General features: G+C 53.7%; 1 protein-coding gene across 1 annotated transcript in view; it reads left to right on the top strand.

The window, feature by feature from the left end:
* Positions 1-18,476, top strand: part of DMBT1 (deleted in malignant brain tumors 1) — a 50,671-nt gene that overhangs the window by 30,793 nt on the left and 1,402 nt on the right. Inside the window, exons 11-38 of the mRNA XM_058842060.1 lie at positions 76-117; positions 866-1,177; positions 1,633-1,674; positions 2,113-2,424; positions 2,854-2,895; positions 3,639-3,950; positions 4,321-4,443; positions 5,037-5,072; positions 5,200-5,511; positions 6,617-6,658; positions 7,404-7,715; positions 8,174-8,215; positions 8,654-8,965; positions 9,395-9,436; positions 10,181-10,492; positions 10,863-10,985; positions 11,579-11,614; positions 11,742-12,053; positions 12,346-12,387; positions 12,825-13,136; positions 13,457-13,498; positions 13,947-14,258; positions 14,629-14,751; positions 15,314-15,343; positions 16,118-16,268; positions 16,580-16,791; positions 17,019-17,191; positions 17,299-17,687. Of these exons, the coding sequence (XP_058698043.1) occupies positions 76-117; positions 866-1,177; positions 1,633-1,674; positions 2,113-2,424; positions 2,854-2,895; positions 3,639-3,950; positions 4,321-4,443; positions 5,037-5,072; positions 5,200-5,511; positions 6,617-6,658; positions 7,404-7,715; positions 8,174-8,215; positions 8,654-8,965; positions 9,395-9,436; positions 10,181-10,492; positions 10,863-10,985; positions 11,579-11,614; positions 11,742-12,053; positions 12,346-12,387; positions 12,825-13,136; positions 13,457-13,498; positions 13,947-14,258; positions 14,629-14,751; positions 15,314-15,343; positions 16,118-16,268; positions 16,580-16,791; positions 17,019-17,191; positions 17,299-17,687 (4,852 nt within the window). The remainder of the gene's footprint in view (positions 1-75; positions 118-865; positions 1,178-1,632; positions 1,675-2,112; positions 2,425-2,853; positions 2,896-3,638; positions 3,951-4,320; positions 4,444-5,036; positions 5,073-5,199; positions 5,512-6,616; positions 6,659-7,403; positions 7,716-8,173; positions 8,216-8,653; positions 8,966-9,394; positions 9,437-10,180; positions 10,493-10,862; positions 10,986-11,578; positions 11,615-11,741; positions 12,054-12,345; positions 12,388-12,824; positions 13,137-13,456; positions 13,499-13,946; positions 14,259-14,628; positions 14,752-15,313; positions 15,344-16,117; positions 16,269-16,579; positions 16,792-17,018; positions 17,192-17,298; positions 17,688-18,476) is intronic.

Below are 18,476 nucleotides of genomic sequence, written 5' to 3' on the forward strand. Positions count from 1 at the left end.
CACCACAAGTGCATCCTCTGCCACAAGTTTGCTGCCTTTAGTATTCTTTCATTCACTCCCTCTTTTTCCTTGCAGCTGCCGATCCAACCCCTCCTGCTCAATGGCCACACACAACAGGTAATTCCTTCCCACCCTGCATATTTCCAGTTTTACAGTGAGCCCCACCCTGGCACAAGAGGACAACAGACCAGGCCTGCTCACTGCAATGTTGCTGGTCCATTCTGCCCACAGCAAAGGGTCTTGTCGTTTGAGGGCTTCTGCCATGGAGGATCTGAACCTCAGCAGAATGGCAGCTGCCGTGCTGCCCAGTCCAAGCCCCGCTCTGCCACACCCTCCGTGGCTCCTGGCTGTGGGGCAGCAAGTACCAAGCAGATGGGGGCAATCCCTTCCCTCAAGCCCGTGCGCTTCCCAGGCCAGCCCAAGACACAGGTGTCTGTCCTGATGCCAGGTCACGGCTGCTGCTTTGCAACCATCAAGCAGAGGTGGCCAGTCCCTTGTGGATACCCTCTCAGTGCCCCTAGTCTCAAACATCTGCAAGGTGTATGAGTGTGACCCCTCATGCCATGTCCCATGATCATAGTGTGCAAAAATGGCTTTCTGGAAAATACCCCCCTGCCCCGAGCAGCTCCCAGGGTCCCCAGGCTGTTCTCATCAAATTCCCAGGCAGATCCTTGCACATTATGCATCAGCCGGCTATGAACCCGGGATATTTGTTCTCTCACTCCCCTTCCTTGGTCTCCTTAGGATTGCACCACCTCAAATCAAAGTTTCTGTGGTAAAATCTGTAAAACACTTGGGGAGGTGGTGGGGGCTGTGGATGCTGAGGTGTTGGAGAGCTGATGTTGTTCCTTGTGCCGTGTGTCAGGAGGCAGCGTGCGGCTGGCGGGCGGCAGGAACGGCTGCGAGGGCCGCGTGGAGCTGTACGACGGCAGCACCTGGGGGACGGTGTGTGACGACCAGTGGGACCTGCAGGATGCCCAGGTGGTGTGCCGGCAGCTGGGCTGTGGCCGGCCCGTGGATGCCCCACAAAACGCTCGCTTTGGCCTGGGCTCCGGCCGCATCTTCCTGGACGACGTGCAGTGCCGCGGGGACGAGCCCTCCCTCCAGATGTGCCGGCACAACGGCTGGGGCGAACACAACTGTGAGCACGTGGAGGATGCCAGTGTCATCTGTGCAGGTGGGTGGCCAGCAGAGAACACAAGACCTTTGCATATCACTCTGAGAGGGTTCTGGGTCTGTCCTCTGGGAACAGCTGAGCTGAGCTCCCTGGACAGGGCACAGCTGAGGTAATGCTCGGGTCTTCTGCCACCTGGGGCTGAATCCTCTGAGATGCAAATGACACATTTTGACACTGAGAGGGCACACTGGGTTTTCCACACTTCCTGCTTTTGCGGCTAAATGAGTGGGCAAAGAGCAGAAGGGTGGAATTGTTCTTTGGGGAGGACGGGGCAGGACTGGGGACAGGTCTGGCTAGTATCAGAGTCGGGGGGAAAGGCAGGACTCAAGCTCTCTTCCCACTTTAGTCCTGAATTTTCATGTCCATGTTCATGACCATGTCCACATCCAAGTCCATACACTGCCACGAGCCTCCCTTCGCTTTTCTTCACTCTTTCCTCTTCTTCTTTTTTGCAGCTGCCAATCCAACCACTCCTACTCCATGGCCACTCACAACAGGTAGGTCCTGCTCACGCAGCTTTTGCCCAAATTTTAGTGAGGCCCAGCCTGACACAAGATGAGAAGAGGGGAGTAAAGCAGCGCTGATGCTGCTCAGTGCAAGGCTGCTGATGGCCTTGGACCATGACAACTCCACAGTGCTCAAATGGTCCACATCAGGGTTGGTTCACTCCCAAGGGTAGCAAAGGCTTTTTCTGGAAGTGCCTCAATGACTTCTGCGCCCAAGCAGCTCCAACAGGACACCAACAGGTCCCTGGACAGAGCTAGACTCTTCTCTGCATGCCTGGAATATATGCCAAGTTACAAGCCTCCCCCGATCCCTTTTGGGTCTGCCCTAGTCCAGCTCATGGTCACTGTGGCAATATCTGCAAAGCAGTTGGGAAGTTGGTGGCTATGGGTGCAGAGTGTGTGGTAGCCTGTCCTTGTGCCGTGTGTCAGGAGGCAGCGTGCGGCTGGCAGGCGGCAGGAACGGCTGCGAGGGCCGCGTGGAGCTGTACGACGGCAGCACCTGGGGGACGGTGTGTGATGACCAGTGGGACCTGCAGGATGCCCAGGTGGTGTGCCGGCAGCTGGGCTGTGGCCAGCCCGTGGACGCCCCAAGAAATGCTCGCTTTGGCCTGGGCTCCGGCCGCATCTTCCTGGATGACGTGCAGTGCCGCGGGGACGAGCCCTCCCTCCAGATGTGCCAGCACAACGGCTGGGGCGTGCACAACTGTGGGCACGTGGAGGATGCCAGCGTCATCTGTGCAGGTGGGTGGCCAGCAGAGACCATCAGCTCTCCAGCAGCTCACACGGGGTGGTTCTGGTGTTCTCCATGGGAAGCAGCCATGCAGAGCTGGGACAGAGAGGAAATCCTGGGGTTGGTTTCTGCCTGGTGCTGACATACGTGTCATGCAAAATCCCCACTTTTGCACAGAGAGGGCAGAACAGGCTCTCCAATCTCACAGGTGTAGGTGTTCCATGGGGGTGCAAAGACGTTTGTGGGATCATGGCATTGGCTGTACTGGGCACATTTCAGGCTGGTGTCTGTGTCGATCACTAGCAGGACTTCCATGACCTTTCCTCCCTTTATTCCTTGAGTCTAACATTTCCATAAGCATGTCCATGTCCAACTCCATCCACTGCTACAAGTTTGCTGCCTTTAGTATTATTTCATTCACTCCCTCTTTTTCCTTGCAGCTGCCGATCCAACCCCTCCTGCTCAATGGCTACACACAACAGGTAATTCCTTCCCACCCTGCATATTTCCAGTTTTAAAATTACCCCACCCTGGCACAAGAGGAGAACAGAACAAGCCTGCTCACTGCAATGTTGCTGGTCCTTTCTGCCCACAGCAAAGGGTCTTGTCGTTTGAGGGCTTCTGCCAGGGACGATCTGAGCCTCAGCAGAATGGCAGCTGCCGTGCTGCCCAGTCCAAGCCCCGCTCTGCCACACCCTCCGTGGCTCCTGGCTGTGGGGCAGCAAGTTCCAAGCAGATGGGGGCAATCCCTTCCCTCAGGCCCATGCACTTCCCAGGCCAGCCCAAGACACAGGTGTCTGTCCTGATGCCAGGTCACAGCTGCTGCTTTGCAACCATCAAGCAGAGGTGGCCAGTCCCTTGTGGATACCCTCTCAGTGTCCCTAGTCTCAAACATCTGCAAGGTGTATGAGTGTGACCCCTCATGCCATGTCCCATGATCACAGTGTGCAAAAATGGCTTTCTGGAAAATGCCCCCTGCCCCGAGCAGCTCCCAGGGTCCCCAGGCTGTTCTCATCAAATTCCCAGGCAGATCCTTGCACATTATGCATCAGCCTTCCACGCACCAGGGCTATTTGTTCTCTCACTCCCCTTCCTTGGTCTCCTTAGGATTGCAGCACCTCAAATCTAAGTTTCTGTGGCAAAATCTGTAAAACACATGGGGAGGTGGGGGCTGTGGATGCTGAGGTGTTGGAGAGCTGATGTTGTTCCTTGTGCCGTGTGTCAGGAGGCAGCGTGCGGCTGGCGGGCGGCAGGAACGGCTGCGAGGGCCGCGTGGAGCTGTACGACGGCAGCACCTGGGGGACGGTGTGTGACGACCAGTGGGACCTGCAGGATGCCCAGGTGGTGTGCCGGCAGCTGGGCTGTGGCCAGCCCGTGGATGCCCCACAAAACGCTCGCTTTGGCCTGGGCTCCGGCCGCATCTTCCTGGACGACGTGCAGTGCCGCGGGGACGAGCCCTCCCTCCAGATGTGCCAGCACAACGGCTGGGGCATGCACAACTGTGAGCACGTGGAGGATGCCAGCGTCATCTGTGCAGGTGGGTGGCCAGGAGAGAACATGAGCCCTTTGCATATCACTCTGAGAGGGTTCTGTGGTGGGCCAGGGCAGAGACAAGGCTGGGGTCTCCTGCTGCCTGGGACTAAAATCAACGCCATACAGAAATGTCATTTTTTCTCATGGAAGGAAGAGTTGGCACTCCACAATTCCTACTGTTGCCATCCACTGATGGGGCAAAGCTCTGGACTGAGGGATTGTTCTTTATGGAGGATGGGACAGGACTGGGGACAGGTCAGGCTGGTGCCAGGATGGAGGAAAGGAAGGAAAGAGCTCCACCCTCTCTCCTGCCATTTGGCCTCCAGCTCTGCTTTGCATGGCCATGACCATTGAACTCATCACCTCCCTAACAGAGACATCCACCCTTCTGGAAACAAACACCACAGCACCAGCTCCCGCCACAACCGAGGTGTCCAGCCCAGCGCTGGTGCCCACCACAACGACAATGGCTACCACAGCACAGAGCAGCAGCCCAGGTAACCCTGTCCACTCTCACTCCCTGGAACCCTCTGTGCTCCTGATCTCCCTTGCCAGAGCTGCTTGCACTGCAGGGACTCTCCCAGCCCTGGGCCTCTGCAGTTAGGCCAGCACCAACTAAAGCGAGGATGCAAACAGAGCATGGGGAAGAGCTGGCAAATGGGGCAGCTGGGCTTTGAGTCCAGCAACTCTGCAGCCATTGCTGGTTCAAGGACACTTTTTGCAGAGGAATTGTCTCCCACTGCAACTGGGAGCAACAAATTCATTCTGCTTTAACTGCCTTAGGTCCTGCTTGGGTAGTACCAGAACTATTTCCTAGACATGCTCTGGTGTATTGGGAATGTGCCTGGGGGAAAGAAAGCTGCTGTCTTAAATATTTTGAAATTCAGGCGAGATATCTGTGTGAATAGGGGTTACGTGTGAAACAGCAAAGTCAGGATGATCATTTCAGATGAGTGAAAGAGCTCTGCAGGGTGTTGTAGGCATCACAGGATAGGGGATCCCAGAAAATGGGTACTCTCATCTGCATGACATCTGCTGAATCTCTTTGGAAGCTTTATCATTGACACCAAATTCTTCCTTGCATCCACAGCTTCATCACCCAGCAGTGCCAGTCCACATTCCACAGGTAATTCCATCCTCCCATGCCTGGCCTTGCAGCAGCCATGCAGGCTCCCTGTTGCAGTGGCCCATGTGGGCACAGCAGAGCACGGGGTTGGTGCGAGCTTGTCCTTGTGCCTTGTGCCGTGTGTCAGGAGGCAGCGTGCGGCTGGCGGGCGGCAGGAACGGCTGCGAGGGCCGCGTGGAGCTGTACGACGGCAGCACCTGGGGGACGGTGTGTGACGACCAGTGGGACCTGCAGGATGCCCAGGTGGTGTGCCGGCAGCTGGGCTGTGGCCGGCCCGTGGCTGCGCTGGGCACTGCACACTTTGGCCTGGGCTCCGGCCGCATCTTCCTGGACGACGTGCAGTGCCGCGGGGACGAGCCCTCCCTCCAGATGTGCCGGCACAACGGCTGGGGCGTGCACAACTGCAGGCACGTGGAGGATGCCAGCGTCATCTGTGCAGGTGGGTGGGCAGCAGAGACCATCAGCTCTCCAGCAGCTCACACGGGGTGGTTCTGGTGTTCTCCATGGGAAGCAGCCATGCAGAGCCAGGACTGAGAGGAAATCCTGGGGTTGGTTTCTACCTGGTGCTGAAATACGTGTCATGCAAAATCCCCACTTTTGCACAGAGAGGGCAGAACAGGCTCTCTAATCTCACAGGTGTAGGTGCTCCATGTGGGTGCAAAGAAAAGGTCTGTGGGATCATGGCACAGGCTGTACTGGGGACATGTCAGGCTGGTGCCTGTATAGGTCAATGACAGGACTTCCATGACCTTTCCTCCCTCTATTCCTTGAGCCTATCATTTCCATGTTCATGTCTGTGCCCCTGTCCATGTCCATGCCTCTGTCCATGCCCATGCCCAAGTCTGACATGGTGTCGTAGTCCTGGCTAGTTTTAGTTCCAAGGCACCACGCTGGGAGTGGGCAGCAGCTCCTGCCTGAAGACACAGAAGATAAACTTTAGATCTGATGCTCTACAGCACCCTCAGTTCTTGAAGGAAGGGGGAAGCAAAGGACGAGGAAGAGGCTCTTGGTTTGGGTTCCTGGGAAGGATTTATTCACTGAAGGGGTCAGGGAACAAAGAGCCCCGACCACTGCTGTGCACGGGATTAAGCACAGTAAAAAATCCGGTGGGAGGGTACAAACAAACAGCCAATGGGAATGCAGAAGGGAGGAGTAAAGGGAGTGGATTACTTTTCAGGGACCAATAAGGATAAGGGGGTGGAGTGGGCAGGCCACACAGACCAATAGGGCCTCGAGGATTCAGGGATGGACAGGGAAGGATCCAGAACAAGGGGCAGGGTTTACAATGATGGATGGGGAGCAAGGGTCAGGGTTGTGGTGACAGGCAGGGAAGGTTCAGAATTAAGGGGTTGGGCATACAATGATGGGCAGCATAGGGGAGGGTATAACCTAGGGACAAACCAGCTTCAGGGGAACATGTGGGAACATAAGAACAAACCATTTTCATAACAATATATGAAAATGCACCTCACCACAAGTGCATCCACTGCTACAAGTTTGCTGCCTTTAGTATTATTTCATTCACTCCCTCTTTTTCCTTGCAGCTGCTGATCCGACCCCTCCTGCTCAATGGCCACACACAACAGGTAATTCCTTCCCACCCTGCATATTTCCAGTTTTACAGTGAGCCCCACCCTGGCACAAGAGGACAACAGACCAGGCCTGCTCACTGCAATGTTGCTGGTCCATTCTGCCCACAGCAAAGGGTCTTGTCATTGGAGGGCTTCTGCCAGGGACGATCTGAACCTCAGCAGAATGGCAGCTGCCGTGCTGCCCAGTCTAAGCCCCCCTCAGCCACACCCTCCGTGGCTCCTGGCTGTGAGGCAGCAAGTTCCAAGCAGATGGGGGCAATCCCTTCCCTCAGGCCCAGGCACTTCCCAGGCCAGCCCAAGACACAGGTGTCTGTCCTGATGCCAGGTCACGGCTGCTGCTTTGCAACCATCAAGCAGAGGTGGCCAGTCCCTTGTGGATACCCTCTCAGTGCCCCTAGTCTCAAACATCTGCAAGGTGTATGAGTGTGACCCCTCATGCCATGTCCCATTGATCACAGTGTGCAAAAATGGCTTTCTGGAAAATGCCCCCTGCCCCGAGCAGCTCCCAGGGTCCCCAGGCTGTTCTCATCAAATTCCCAGGCAGATCCTTGCACATTATGCATCAGCCTTCCACGCACCGGGGCTATTTGTTCTCTCACTCCCCTTCCTTGGTCTCCTTAGGATTGCACCACCTCAGATCAAAGTTTCTGTGGTAAAATCTGTAAAACACATGGGGAGGTGGGGGCTGTGGATGCTGAGGTGTTGGAGAGCTGATGTTGTTCCTTGTGCCGTGTGTCAGGAGGCAGCGTGCGGCTGGCGGGCGGCAGGAACGGCTGCGAGGGCCGCGTGGAGCTGTACGACGGCAGCACCTGGGGGACGGTGTGTGACGACCAGTGGGACCTGCAGGATGCCCAGGTGGTGTGCCGGCAGCTGGGCTGTGGCCAGCCCGTGGATGCCCCACAAAACGCTCGCTTTGGCCTGGGCTCCGGCCGCATCTTCCTGGACGACGTGCAGTGCCGCGGGGACGAGCCCTCCCTCCAGATGTGCCGGCACAACGGCTGGGGCGTGCACAACTGTGAGCATGTGGAGGATGCCAGCGTCATCTGTGCAGGTGGGTGGCCAGCAGAGAACACGAGCCCTTTCCATATCACTCTGAGAGGGTTCTGGGTCTGTCCTCTGGGAACAGCTGAGCTGAGCTCCCTGGACAGGGCACAGCTGAGGTAATGCTCGGGTCTTCTGCCACATGGGGCTGAATCCTCTGAGATGCAAATGACACATTTTGACACTGAGAGGGCACACTGCATTTTCCACACTTCCTGCTTTTGCGGCTAAATGAGTGGGCAAAGAGCAGAAGGGTGGAATTGTTCTTTGGGGAGGACGGGGCAGGACTGGGGACAGGTCTGGCTAGTATCAGAGTCGGGGGGAAAGGCAGGACTCAAGCTCTCTTCCCACTTTAGTCCTGAATTTTCATGTCCATGTTCATGACCATGTCCACGTCCAAGTCCATACACTGCCACAAGCCTCACTACGCTTTTCTTCACTCTTTCCTCTTCTTCTTCTTCTTTGCAGCTGCCAATCCAACCACTCCTACTCCATGGCCACTCACAACAGGTAGGTCCTGCTCACGCAGCTTTTGCCCAAATTTTAGTGAGGTCCAGCCTGACACAAGATGAGAAGAGGGGAGTAAAGCAATGCTGATGCTGCTCAGTGCAAGGCTGCTGATGGCCTTGGCCCATGACAACTCCACAGTGCTCAAATGGTCCACATCAGGGTTGGTTCACTCCCAAGGGTAGCAAAGGCTTTTTCTGGAAGTGCCTCAATGACTTCTGCAGGCAGGCAACTCCAGCAGGACACCAACAGGTCCCTGGACAGAGCTAGACTCTTGTCTGCATGCCTGGAGTGTATCCCCTGTTACAATCCACCCCCGAACCCTTTTGGGTCTGCCCTAGTCCAGCTCATGGTCACTGTGGCAATATCTGCAAAGCAGTTGGGAAGTTGGTGGCTATGGGTGCAGAGTGTGTGGTAGCCTGTCCTTGTGCCGTGTGTCAGGAGGCAGCGTGCGGCTGGCGGGCGGCAGGAACGGCTGCGAGGGCCGCGTGGAGCTGTACGACGGCAGCACCTGGGGGACGGTGTGTGACGACCAGTGGGACCTGCAGGATGCCCAGGTGGTGTGCCGGCAGCTGGGCTGTGGCCAGCCCGTGGATGCCCCAAGAAATGCTCGCTTTGGCCTGGGCTCCGGCCGCATCTTCCTGGACGACGTGCAGTGCCGCGGGGACGAGCCCTCCCTCCAGATGTGCCAGCACAACGGCTGGGGCATGCACAACTGTGGGCACGTGGAGGATGCCAGCGTCATCTGTGCAGGTGGGTGGCCAGCAGAGATCATCAGCTCTCCAGAAGCTCACACGGGGTGGTTCTGGTGTTCTCCATGGGAAGCAGCCATGCAGAGCTGGGACAGAGAGGAAATCCTGGGGTTGGTTTCTGCCTGGTGCTGAAATACGTGTCATGCAAAATCCCCACTTTTGCACAGAGAGGGCAGAACAGGCTCTCCAATCTCACAGGTGTAGGTGCTCCATGGGGGTGCAAAGACGTTTGTGGGATCATGGCATGGGCTGTACTGGGCACATTTCAGGCTGGTGTCTGTGTCGGTCATTGGCAGGACTTCCATGACCTTTCCTCCCTTTATTCCTTGAGTCTAACATTTCCATAAGCATGTCCATGTCCAACTCCATCCACTGCTACAAGTTTGCTGCCTTTAGTATTATTTCATTCACTCCCTCTTTTTCCTTGCAGCTGCCGATCCAACCCCTCCTGCTCAATGGCCACACACAACAGGTAATTCCTTCCCACCCTGCATATTTCCAGTTTTAAAATTACCCCACCCTGGCACAAGAGGAGAACAGAACAGGCCTGCTCACTGCAATGTTGCTGGTCCATTCTGCCCACAGCAAAGGGTCTTGTCGTTTGAGGGCTTCTGCCAGGGACGATCTGAGCCTCAGCAGAATGGCAGCTGCCGTGCTGCCCAGTCCAAGCCCCGCTCTGCCACACCCTCCGTGGCTCCTGGCTGTGGGGCAGCAAGTTCCAAGCAGATGGTTATCCAATCCCTCAGGCCCATGCACTTCCCAGGCCAGCCCAAGACACAGGTGTCTGTCCTGATGCCAGGTCACGGCTGCTGCTTTGCAACCATCAGGCAGAGGTGGCCAGTCCCTTGTGGATACCCTCTCACTGCCCCTAGTCTCAAACATTAGAAAGGTGTATGAGTGTGACCCCTCATGCCATGTCCCATGATCATAGTGTGCAAAAATGGCTTTCTGGAAAATACCCCCCTGCCCCGAGCAGCTCCCAGGGTCCCCAGGCTGTTCTCATCAAATTCCCAGGCAGATCCTTGCACATTATGCATCAGCCTTCCACGCACCAGGGCTATTTGTTCTCTCACTCCCCTTCCTTGGTCTCCTTAGGATTGCACCATCTCAAATCTAAGTTTCAGTGACAAAATCTGCAAAACACTTGGGGAGGTGGTGGGGGCTGTGGATGCTGAGGTGTTGGAGAGCTGATGTTGTTCCTTGTGCCGTGTGTCAGGAGGCAGCGTGCGGCTGGCGGGCGGCAGGAACGGCTGCGAGGGCCGCGTGGAGCTGTACGACGGCAGCACCTGGGGGACGGTGTGTGACGACCAGTGGGACCTGCAGGATGCCCAGGTGGTGTGCCGGCAGCTGGGCTGTGGCCAGCCCGTGGACGCCCCAAGAAACGCTCGCTTTGGCCTGGGCTCCGGCCGCATCTTCCTGGACGACGTGCAGTGCCGCGGGGACGAGCCCTCCCTCCAGATGTGCCGGCACAACGGCTGGGGCATGCACAACTGTGAGCACGTGGAGGATGCCAGCGTCATCTGTGCAGGTGGGTGGCCAGCAGAGAACACGAGCCCTTTGCATATCACTCTGAGAGGGTTCTGTGTTGGGCCAGGGCAGAGACAAGGCTGGGGTCTCCTGCTGCCTGGGACTAAAATCAATGCCATACAGAAACTTCATTTTTTCTCATGGAAGGAAGAGTTGGCACTCCACAATTCCTACTGTTGCCATCCACTGATGGGGCAAAGCTCTGGACTGAGGGATTGTTCTTTATGGGGGATGGGGCAGGACTGGGGACAGGTCAGGCTGGTGCCAGGATGGAGGAAAGGAAGGAAAGAGCTCCACCCTCTCTCCTGCCATTTGGCCTCCAGCTCTGCTTTGCATGGCCATGACCATTGAACTCATCACCTCCCTAACAGAGACATCCACCCTTCTGGAAACAAACACCACAGCACCAGCTCCCGCCACAACCGAGGTGTCCAGCCCAGCGCTGGTGACCACCACAATGACAATGGCTACCACAGCACAGAGCAGCAGCCCAGGTAACCCTGTCCACTCTCACTCCCTGGAACCCTCTGTGCTCCTGATCTCCCTTGCCAGAGCTGCTTGCACTGCAGGGACTCTCCCAGCCCTGGGCCTCTGCAGTTAGGCCAGCACCAACTAAAGCGAGGATGCAAACAGAGCATGGGGAAGAGCTGGCAAATGGGGCAGCTGGGCTTTGAGTCCAGCAACTCTGCAGCCATTGCTGGTTCAAGGACACTTTTTGCAGAGGAATTGTCTCCCACTGCAACTGGGAGCAACAAATTCATTCTGCCTTAACTGCCTTAGGTCCTGCTTGGGTAGTACCAAAACTATTTCCTAGACATGCTCTGGTGTATTGGGAATGTGCCTGGGGGAAAGAAAGCTGCTGTCTTAAATATTTTGAAATTCAGGCGAGATCTCTGCGTGAATAGGGGTTACGTGTGAAACAGCAAAGTCAGGATGATCATTTCAGATGAGTGAAAGAGCTCTGCAGGGTGTTGTAGGCATCACAGGACAGGGGATCCTAGAAAATGGGTACTCTCATCTGCATGACATCTGCTGAATCTCTTTGAAAGCTTTATCATTGACACCAAATTCTTCCTTGCATCCACAGCTTCATCACCCACCAGTGCCAGTCCACATTCCACAGGTAATTCCATCCTTCCATGCCTGGCCTTGCAGCAGCCATGCAGGCTCCCTGTTGCAGTGGCCCATGTGGGCACAGCAGAGCACGGGGTTGGTGCGAGCTTGTCCTTGTTCCTTGTGCCGTGTGTCAGGAGGCAGCGTGCGGCTGGCGGGCAGCAGGAACGGCTGCGAGGGCCGCGTGGAGCTGTACGACGGCAGCACCTGGGGGACGGTGTGTGACGACCAGTGGGACCTGCAGGATGCCCAGGTGGTGTGCCGGCAGCTGGGCTGTGGCCGGCCCGTGGCTGCGCTGGGCACTGCACACTTTGGCCTGGGCTCCGGCCGCATCTTCCTGGACGACGTGCAGTGCCGCGGGGACGAGCCCTCCCTCCAGATGTGCCGGCACAACGGCTGGGGCATGCACAACTGCAGGCACGTGGAGGATGCCAGCGTCATCTGTGCAGGTGGGTGGCCAGCTGTTCTCCCTCAATACAGCTGGGGCAGAGCAGCAATTTGGCACTGAGACGATGAATGGATTGCAGAATCCAACACTTAGGGCCGGACTGGGGGATACATCAGGCTCGTGTCTGGGTGGAGGGAAAGGTGGGACAGAGCTCCACAGTGTCTTCTCCATTCAATCCTCCAGCCTGGTTTTTCGTATCCATGTTCATGACCATGTCCACATCCATGTTCACACCTTGCCCCAAGCCTGTTACATTCACTGCCCTATTGTTCACTCCATCTTCTTCTTTGCAGTGGTGCAGCCAACACCTCCTGCTCAGGTTCAACTCACAACAGGTAAGTCCAGCCCCGCCTAGTTTTAAAGCAGGGCCGCAGCCTGTCACAAGAAGAGAACAAGGGAGTCTTACAGGGCTAATCAGTGCAAGGCTGCTGGTCCCCTGTGCTTACGACATCTGCCGTGTGCATGAGTGTCCCCCTCAGTGAATGGGCCACCTGCAAGGGTAGCAAAGGACTTTTTGGACACATGACCCAAGATGTTGAGCATGTCTGTCCTCAGGAAGCTCAATAAGGAGACCAGCAGCGAGGGCCAGAGGAGGTCACATCTGCCATCTGTATTCCAGTGATCTTTTCTCAGTCACTGCCCTCCCCTGATCCCCTTAGATCTGCACCACCCCAGATCACAGTCAAAATCTGCAAAACACTTGGGGAGGTGGTGGAGGCTGTGGATGCTGAGGTGTTGGAGAGCTGATGTTGTTCCTTGTGCCGTGTGTCAGGAGGCAGCGTGCGGCTGGCGGGCGGCAGGAACGGCTGCGAGGGCCGCGTGGAGCTGTACGACGGCAGCACCTGGGGGACGGTGTGTGACGACCGGTGGGACCTGCAGGATGCCCAGGTGGTGTGCCGGCAGCTGGGCTGTGGCCAGCCCGTGGACGCCCCAAGAAATGCTCGCTTTGGCCTGGGCTCCGGCCGCATCTTCCTGGACGACGTGCAGTGCCGCGGGGACGAGCCCTCCCTCCAGATGTGCCGGCACAACGGCTGGGGCGTGCACAACTGTGAGCATGTGGAGGATGCCAGCGTCATCTGTGCAGGTGGGTGGCCAGCAGAGACCATCAGAAGGGTTTTGGGTTCCTTTACTGGAAGCAAACATGCTGACTTCTCTTGGCAGAGCCAAGGCTGGGTGATGAGGTGGCAAAATGCAGATGGAGAGATTGTAGAGAGGGAAAGATGGAGCAGGACTGGGAGCACAGCAAACTGATGTCTGGATGGGGGAAAGGCTGGACAGAACTCTGTGCTCAATTCCCTATTTAGTCCTACTGCCTGGATTTTCATGTCCATGTCCATGTCAATCAATTGTTACAATCCTGCTGCATTCTCTACCCACTTGTTCACTCCCTGTTCTTTGTTGCAGCCACCCAGCCAACCCCTCCTGCTCAGTGGCCTCTTACAACAGGTAAGTCCAGCTCAGCCAACTTAAGCCAGCTTTTAAATCCAGCTCAGACTGGCACAATAAGAGAAGAGGGGAGTCCAACAGGGCTGATCCTTGTTGGCACAAGGCTGCTGTTCCCCTGTGCCCTTGACATATCCAAGTGTGCGTGAGTGTCCCCCTCAGTGAATGGGCCACATGAAAGGGTAGCACAGGGCTTTTCTGGATATGGGTCTTGAGCACCTCTGTCCCCAGGTAGGTCCAGCAGGCCCCAGCAGATCCCTGGACAGGGTGCGTGTGCCATCTCCAGACCCAGGGTCTTTCTTCAGCCACTGTCCCCTCCAAGTCCTCGGGGTCTGCACCACCCCAGGTCACGGTCACTGTGGGAAAATCTCCGAAATAGTAGGGGAGGTGGTGGGGGCTGTGGATGCTGAGGTGTTGGAGAGCTGATGTTGTTCCTTGTGCCGTGTGTCAGGAGGCAGCGTGCGGCTGGCGGGCGGCAGGAACGGCTGCGAGGGCCGCGTGGAGCTGTACGACGGCAGCACCTGGGGGACGGTGTGTGACGACCAGTGGGACCTGCAGGATGCCCAGGTGGTGTGCCGGCAGCTGGGCTGTGGCCAGCCCGTGGACGCCCCAAGAAATGCTCGCTTTGGCCTGGGCTCCGGCCGCATCTTCCTGGACGACGTGCAGTGCCGCGGGGACGAGCCCTCCCTCCAGATGTGCCGGCACAACGGCTGGGGCATGCACAACTGCAGGCATGTGGAGGATGCCAGCGTCATCTGTGCAGGTGGGTGGCCAGCAGAGACCATCAGCCCTTTGCATATCACTCTGAGAGGGTTCTCTGTTGGGCCAAGGCAGAGACAAGGCTGGGGTCTTCTGCTGCCTGGGACTGAAGTCAATGCCATACAGAAACTTCATTTTTGCTCAAGGAAGGAAGAGTTGGCACTCCACAATTCCTACTGTTGCCATCCACTGATGGGGCAAAGCTCTGGACTGAGGGATTGTTCTTTATGGAGGATGGGGCAGGACTGGGGACAGGTCAGGCTGGTGCCAGGATGGGGGAAAGGAAGGAAAGAGCTCCACCCTCTCTCCTGCCATTTGGCCTCCAGCTCTGCTTTTCATGACCATGACCATTGAACTCATCACCTCCCTAACAGAGACATCCACCCTTCTGGAAACAAACACCACAGCACCAGCTCCCGCCACAACCGAGGTGTCCAGCCCAGCGCTGGTGCCCACCACAACGACAATGGCTACCACAGCACAGAGCAGCAGCCCAGGTAACCCTGTCCACTCTCACTCCCTGGAACCCTCTGTGCTCCTGATCTCCCTTGCCAGAGCTGCTTGCACTGCAGGGACTCTCCCAGCCCTGGGCCTCTGCAGTTAGGCCAGCACCAACTAAAGCGAGGATGCAAACAGAGCATGGGGAAGAGCTGGCAAATGGGGCAGCTGTGCTTTGAGTCCAGCAACTCTGCAGCCATTGCTGGTTCAAGGACACTTTTTGCAGAGGAATTGTCTCCCACTGCAACCAGGGACAACATCCTCAGGGATCATTCTGCCTTCACCCCTTCAATTCCTGCGTGGGTAGTACCAGAGCTGTTACCTAGACATACTCTGGGTTTTGGGATATAATCAGAAGAAATGGGAATAAGATAATTTGCAGTGGAGGCATCTGGGTCTCCTGTGGAGCTCCTGCCCCTCTGTGCCCGGCCTCCTGTTTCCACTTCCCTGCCTCCCTGTGATCCCTGTTTTAACACTCGAGGCGAGGCCGTGTCCAGGCCCCAGCACTTTTCTCATGAACTGCAATTCTCCCACATGTGTCTCCTTCCTTCACACCCACAGCTCCAGTGGCCACCTCAACACCTCCACCAGGTAATGCTCTTCTGTGGCTCTTCTCACATTGCTAATTTGTGGTCCGTCTGTCTCCCTGCTGCACATTTCTCTAAATTTGTCTTTTGTCTCTGTGACAATATCACTGCACGTGTGAGTGACCTTTTTCAAACAGAATATAAAATGGATTTTCATCTTTAAAGGTCATGTCTTGTAGGATTTATGTTCAGAGCTTGTGCTCACCTTCCTACGAAGACACTTTTAGGACTATCTGTGTGCTCAACAGGAATTATGTCATTCATGCTGGCAGGAACACTAAAGCTTTTTCAGCTATGTTTGTACTTAAGACTTTTCTCAGCAGCCTGAAGTGCTTATTTCAGTCTGAGACCAAAAAATTACAGTTTTCTAGAAAACTTGCAACTTTTTTACCTTCCAAAGACCTTAGAGGATTAAGGAGAAGCAGCAGAGTAATTGATGAGAGGCTGTTGAGGAGGGTACTTCCATTTCAGCTGTCATGACACCTCCCAGAATTGACCTCAACTCTAAAAAGGGGCAGAAAGCATCCAGGTGTTACCAGCCCAGCCTGAAGAGGGTAGTCTGACACCATGGCTGGAAATCCACCTCTGAGGGAATTCCAAATCCAATATGAAAGCAAACCTAAAGCAAAAACAAATATTAGTTTTGGTTCAGCTCCTATAGACTATCCCCTGCAGTCAGCAGGGGACCTGCTCTGCAATAGCTGTGCATGAGACACAGCTCAACTACACTTTTGCAGAGGTTCCTGTGAGTAAATTTCTTTCCCATTTCTTTCTGCAGCACCTTATTTTTGTGGTGGCTCAGTCTCAGATTCCTCTGGGGTGCTCCAGAGTCCCAACTATCCTGGAAATTATCCGAATGACGCTGACTGTGTATGGGAAATTCAAGTACAGAACAATTTCCGTGTAACGCTCACATTTAGAGACATTGTGTAAGTAAAACATTGATTTCCTAGGCAAATATCAACATCAAAACTTACTTGAGAAGTCTGAAATCTTACCTGAAACAGGCAACCTTCCCAATTTTAAGGATACTTCCAATAACATCCACAGCTGGAAGACCAGATCAAAATCTGGATTGCTGTTGCATTTTTCACTCACCATTTTTTGCCAAAGCTGCATAAAAGCCAAATTAAATTTGTGCTGAGAAAAGTTCAAATGCTGAAAGACTTTATCACATGTTAGGCAGTGAAATCAGAGTTTCTGAAATGGATTTGACAAGGTGCTGATGTTTTTCTACCAGGATGCAAAGCGGGATGTGCCAGCATGACTACATTGAAGTCTATGATGGACCTGTCCACTCTTCCCCTCTTCTTGGGAGATTCTGTGCTGGTTCCTTTCCCACATACGTGTCCTCTTCAAACATGATGAGTGTTTGCTTCCACAGTGACTCCAGATATTCCTTCAGAGGGTTTCAGGCTCATTACTCCTCCATTCCAGCAGGTCACAACACCAGTAAGTTCCTGGCCAATGCTTCTCAACAGACAAGCCTAATTATTGCTTTTAATTGCAAAATAAACACCTGTGTAAATTTAAAGATATTTCTGGAAAATGAATGATGTGCGTGAAATACAGTGGGTAGGGGCGGGAACTGCCTGACTTCTAAATTAAGAAAAGAACTGCCTCTCATCATTACCAAATTCCTAAAATCACAAATAAATCGGACCTTCCTCTCCTACCAGCCATTCAGTGCTTGCCAGACTACATGCACGTGGTGGTCAGCAGACGCTACCTCCAGTCTCAGGGTTACTCAGCACGGAGTGTCACCCTGAGCGACAGCCGCTGCAGACCGACTGTCACAGCACGGGAGGTTGTGTTCAACATTCCCTACAGCGGCTGTGGGACCGTACAACAGGTACACCCCCTGCTTTGGGCACTCTGTTGTCTATTCTAAGCTTAGCAAAACTTACATAGAACGTGACAAAAGCGCAATTCCCCATTTTAAATTGCATCGTTGAACAGGAGAACAACGACACAATCAACTACTCCAACACCATCAGGGTTGCATCTTCCGGGTACATCATCAAGAGGAAAAAGGACATCAACTTGCATGTCAGCTGCAAAATGCTGAGGAAGAGCTGGCAGCAGGTGATGTACGCTGCTGAGGACACTGTGGATGTGGACGAGTACCAGTTTGGAAGATACGACATGAACATCACCTTCTACGATTCCCCGGCGTTCCTGCGGCAAGTGCGCAGCTCTCCCTACTACATCGACCTCAACCAAAACCTCTACCTCCAGGCTTGTCTCCACAGCTCGGACCCAAACCTGAAGGTGGTCGTGGACACGTGTGTGGCGTCCCCTGACCCTCGTGATTTTAACACACAGGCCTATTACTTAGTCAGGAATGGGTAAGAGCTTTCTTCAAGTTGTTAGAAGCAGCACACCAAATTATTTATTATTTATATTATTCATTAATATTATATTATATTAATGCATTATATGAATTTATATTATATTAATTTATATGAATTTACATTACATTATATTATATTACATTATATTATATTATATCATATCATTATATCATATAATATTATATTATATCATATTATATTATATCATATTATATCATATCATATATCATATCCTATCCTATCATATCATATTGTATATTATTTATATTATATCATATAGTATTATATTATATTCTATCATATCATATCATATTATATCAAATATCATATCATATCATATCATATCAAATATAATATCATATCATATCATATCATATATTATTTATATTATTATTATTTATATTTTACTTATTTATTTCTTTATGTATTTATGTATTTTAATTTTTTATTGTTTTAAATAATGCAGCCAGTCTGAATGGGGTTTGAACTCACTATCAACGGGCTGTGAAAAGTGGTCTTTGATTTATTTTATTTTTACAGTATGGGCCTGGAAGTGAGAAATTGTATTTACGCCTCACTATCATTTCATTTCACTTACTCCATCCTCGTCCTGTGAGCAAAATTCAAAGCAGTGGGAGAAAAGTAGATGAGACAGTGAAAACTGGCAGGTGGAATTGTCATCCTAGGAGTTAAATATTTGAGTAAAACTAGGTCAAGCATTAGACTAATTTTTTATTCCTTGTATAACACTGATATTACTAACAATCTCTTGTTCCCTCTTCA

Source organism: Poecile atricapillus, chromosome 6, assembly GCF_030490865.1.
Source record: "Poecile atricapillus isolate bPoeAtr1 chromosome 6, bPoeAtr1.hap1, whole genome shotgun sequence".
Taxonomy (NCBI): Eukaryota; Metazoa; Chordata; class Aves; order Passeriformes; family Paridae; genus Poecile; species Poecile atricapillus.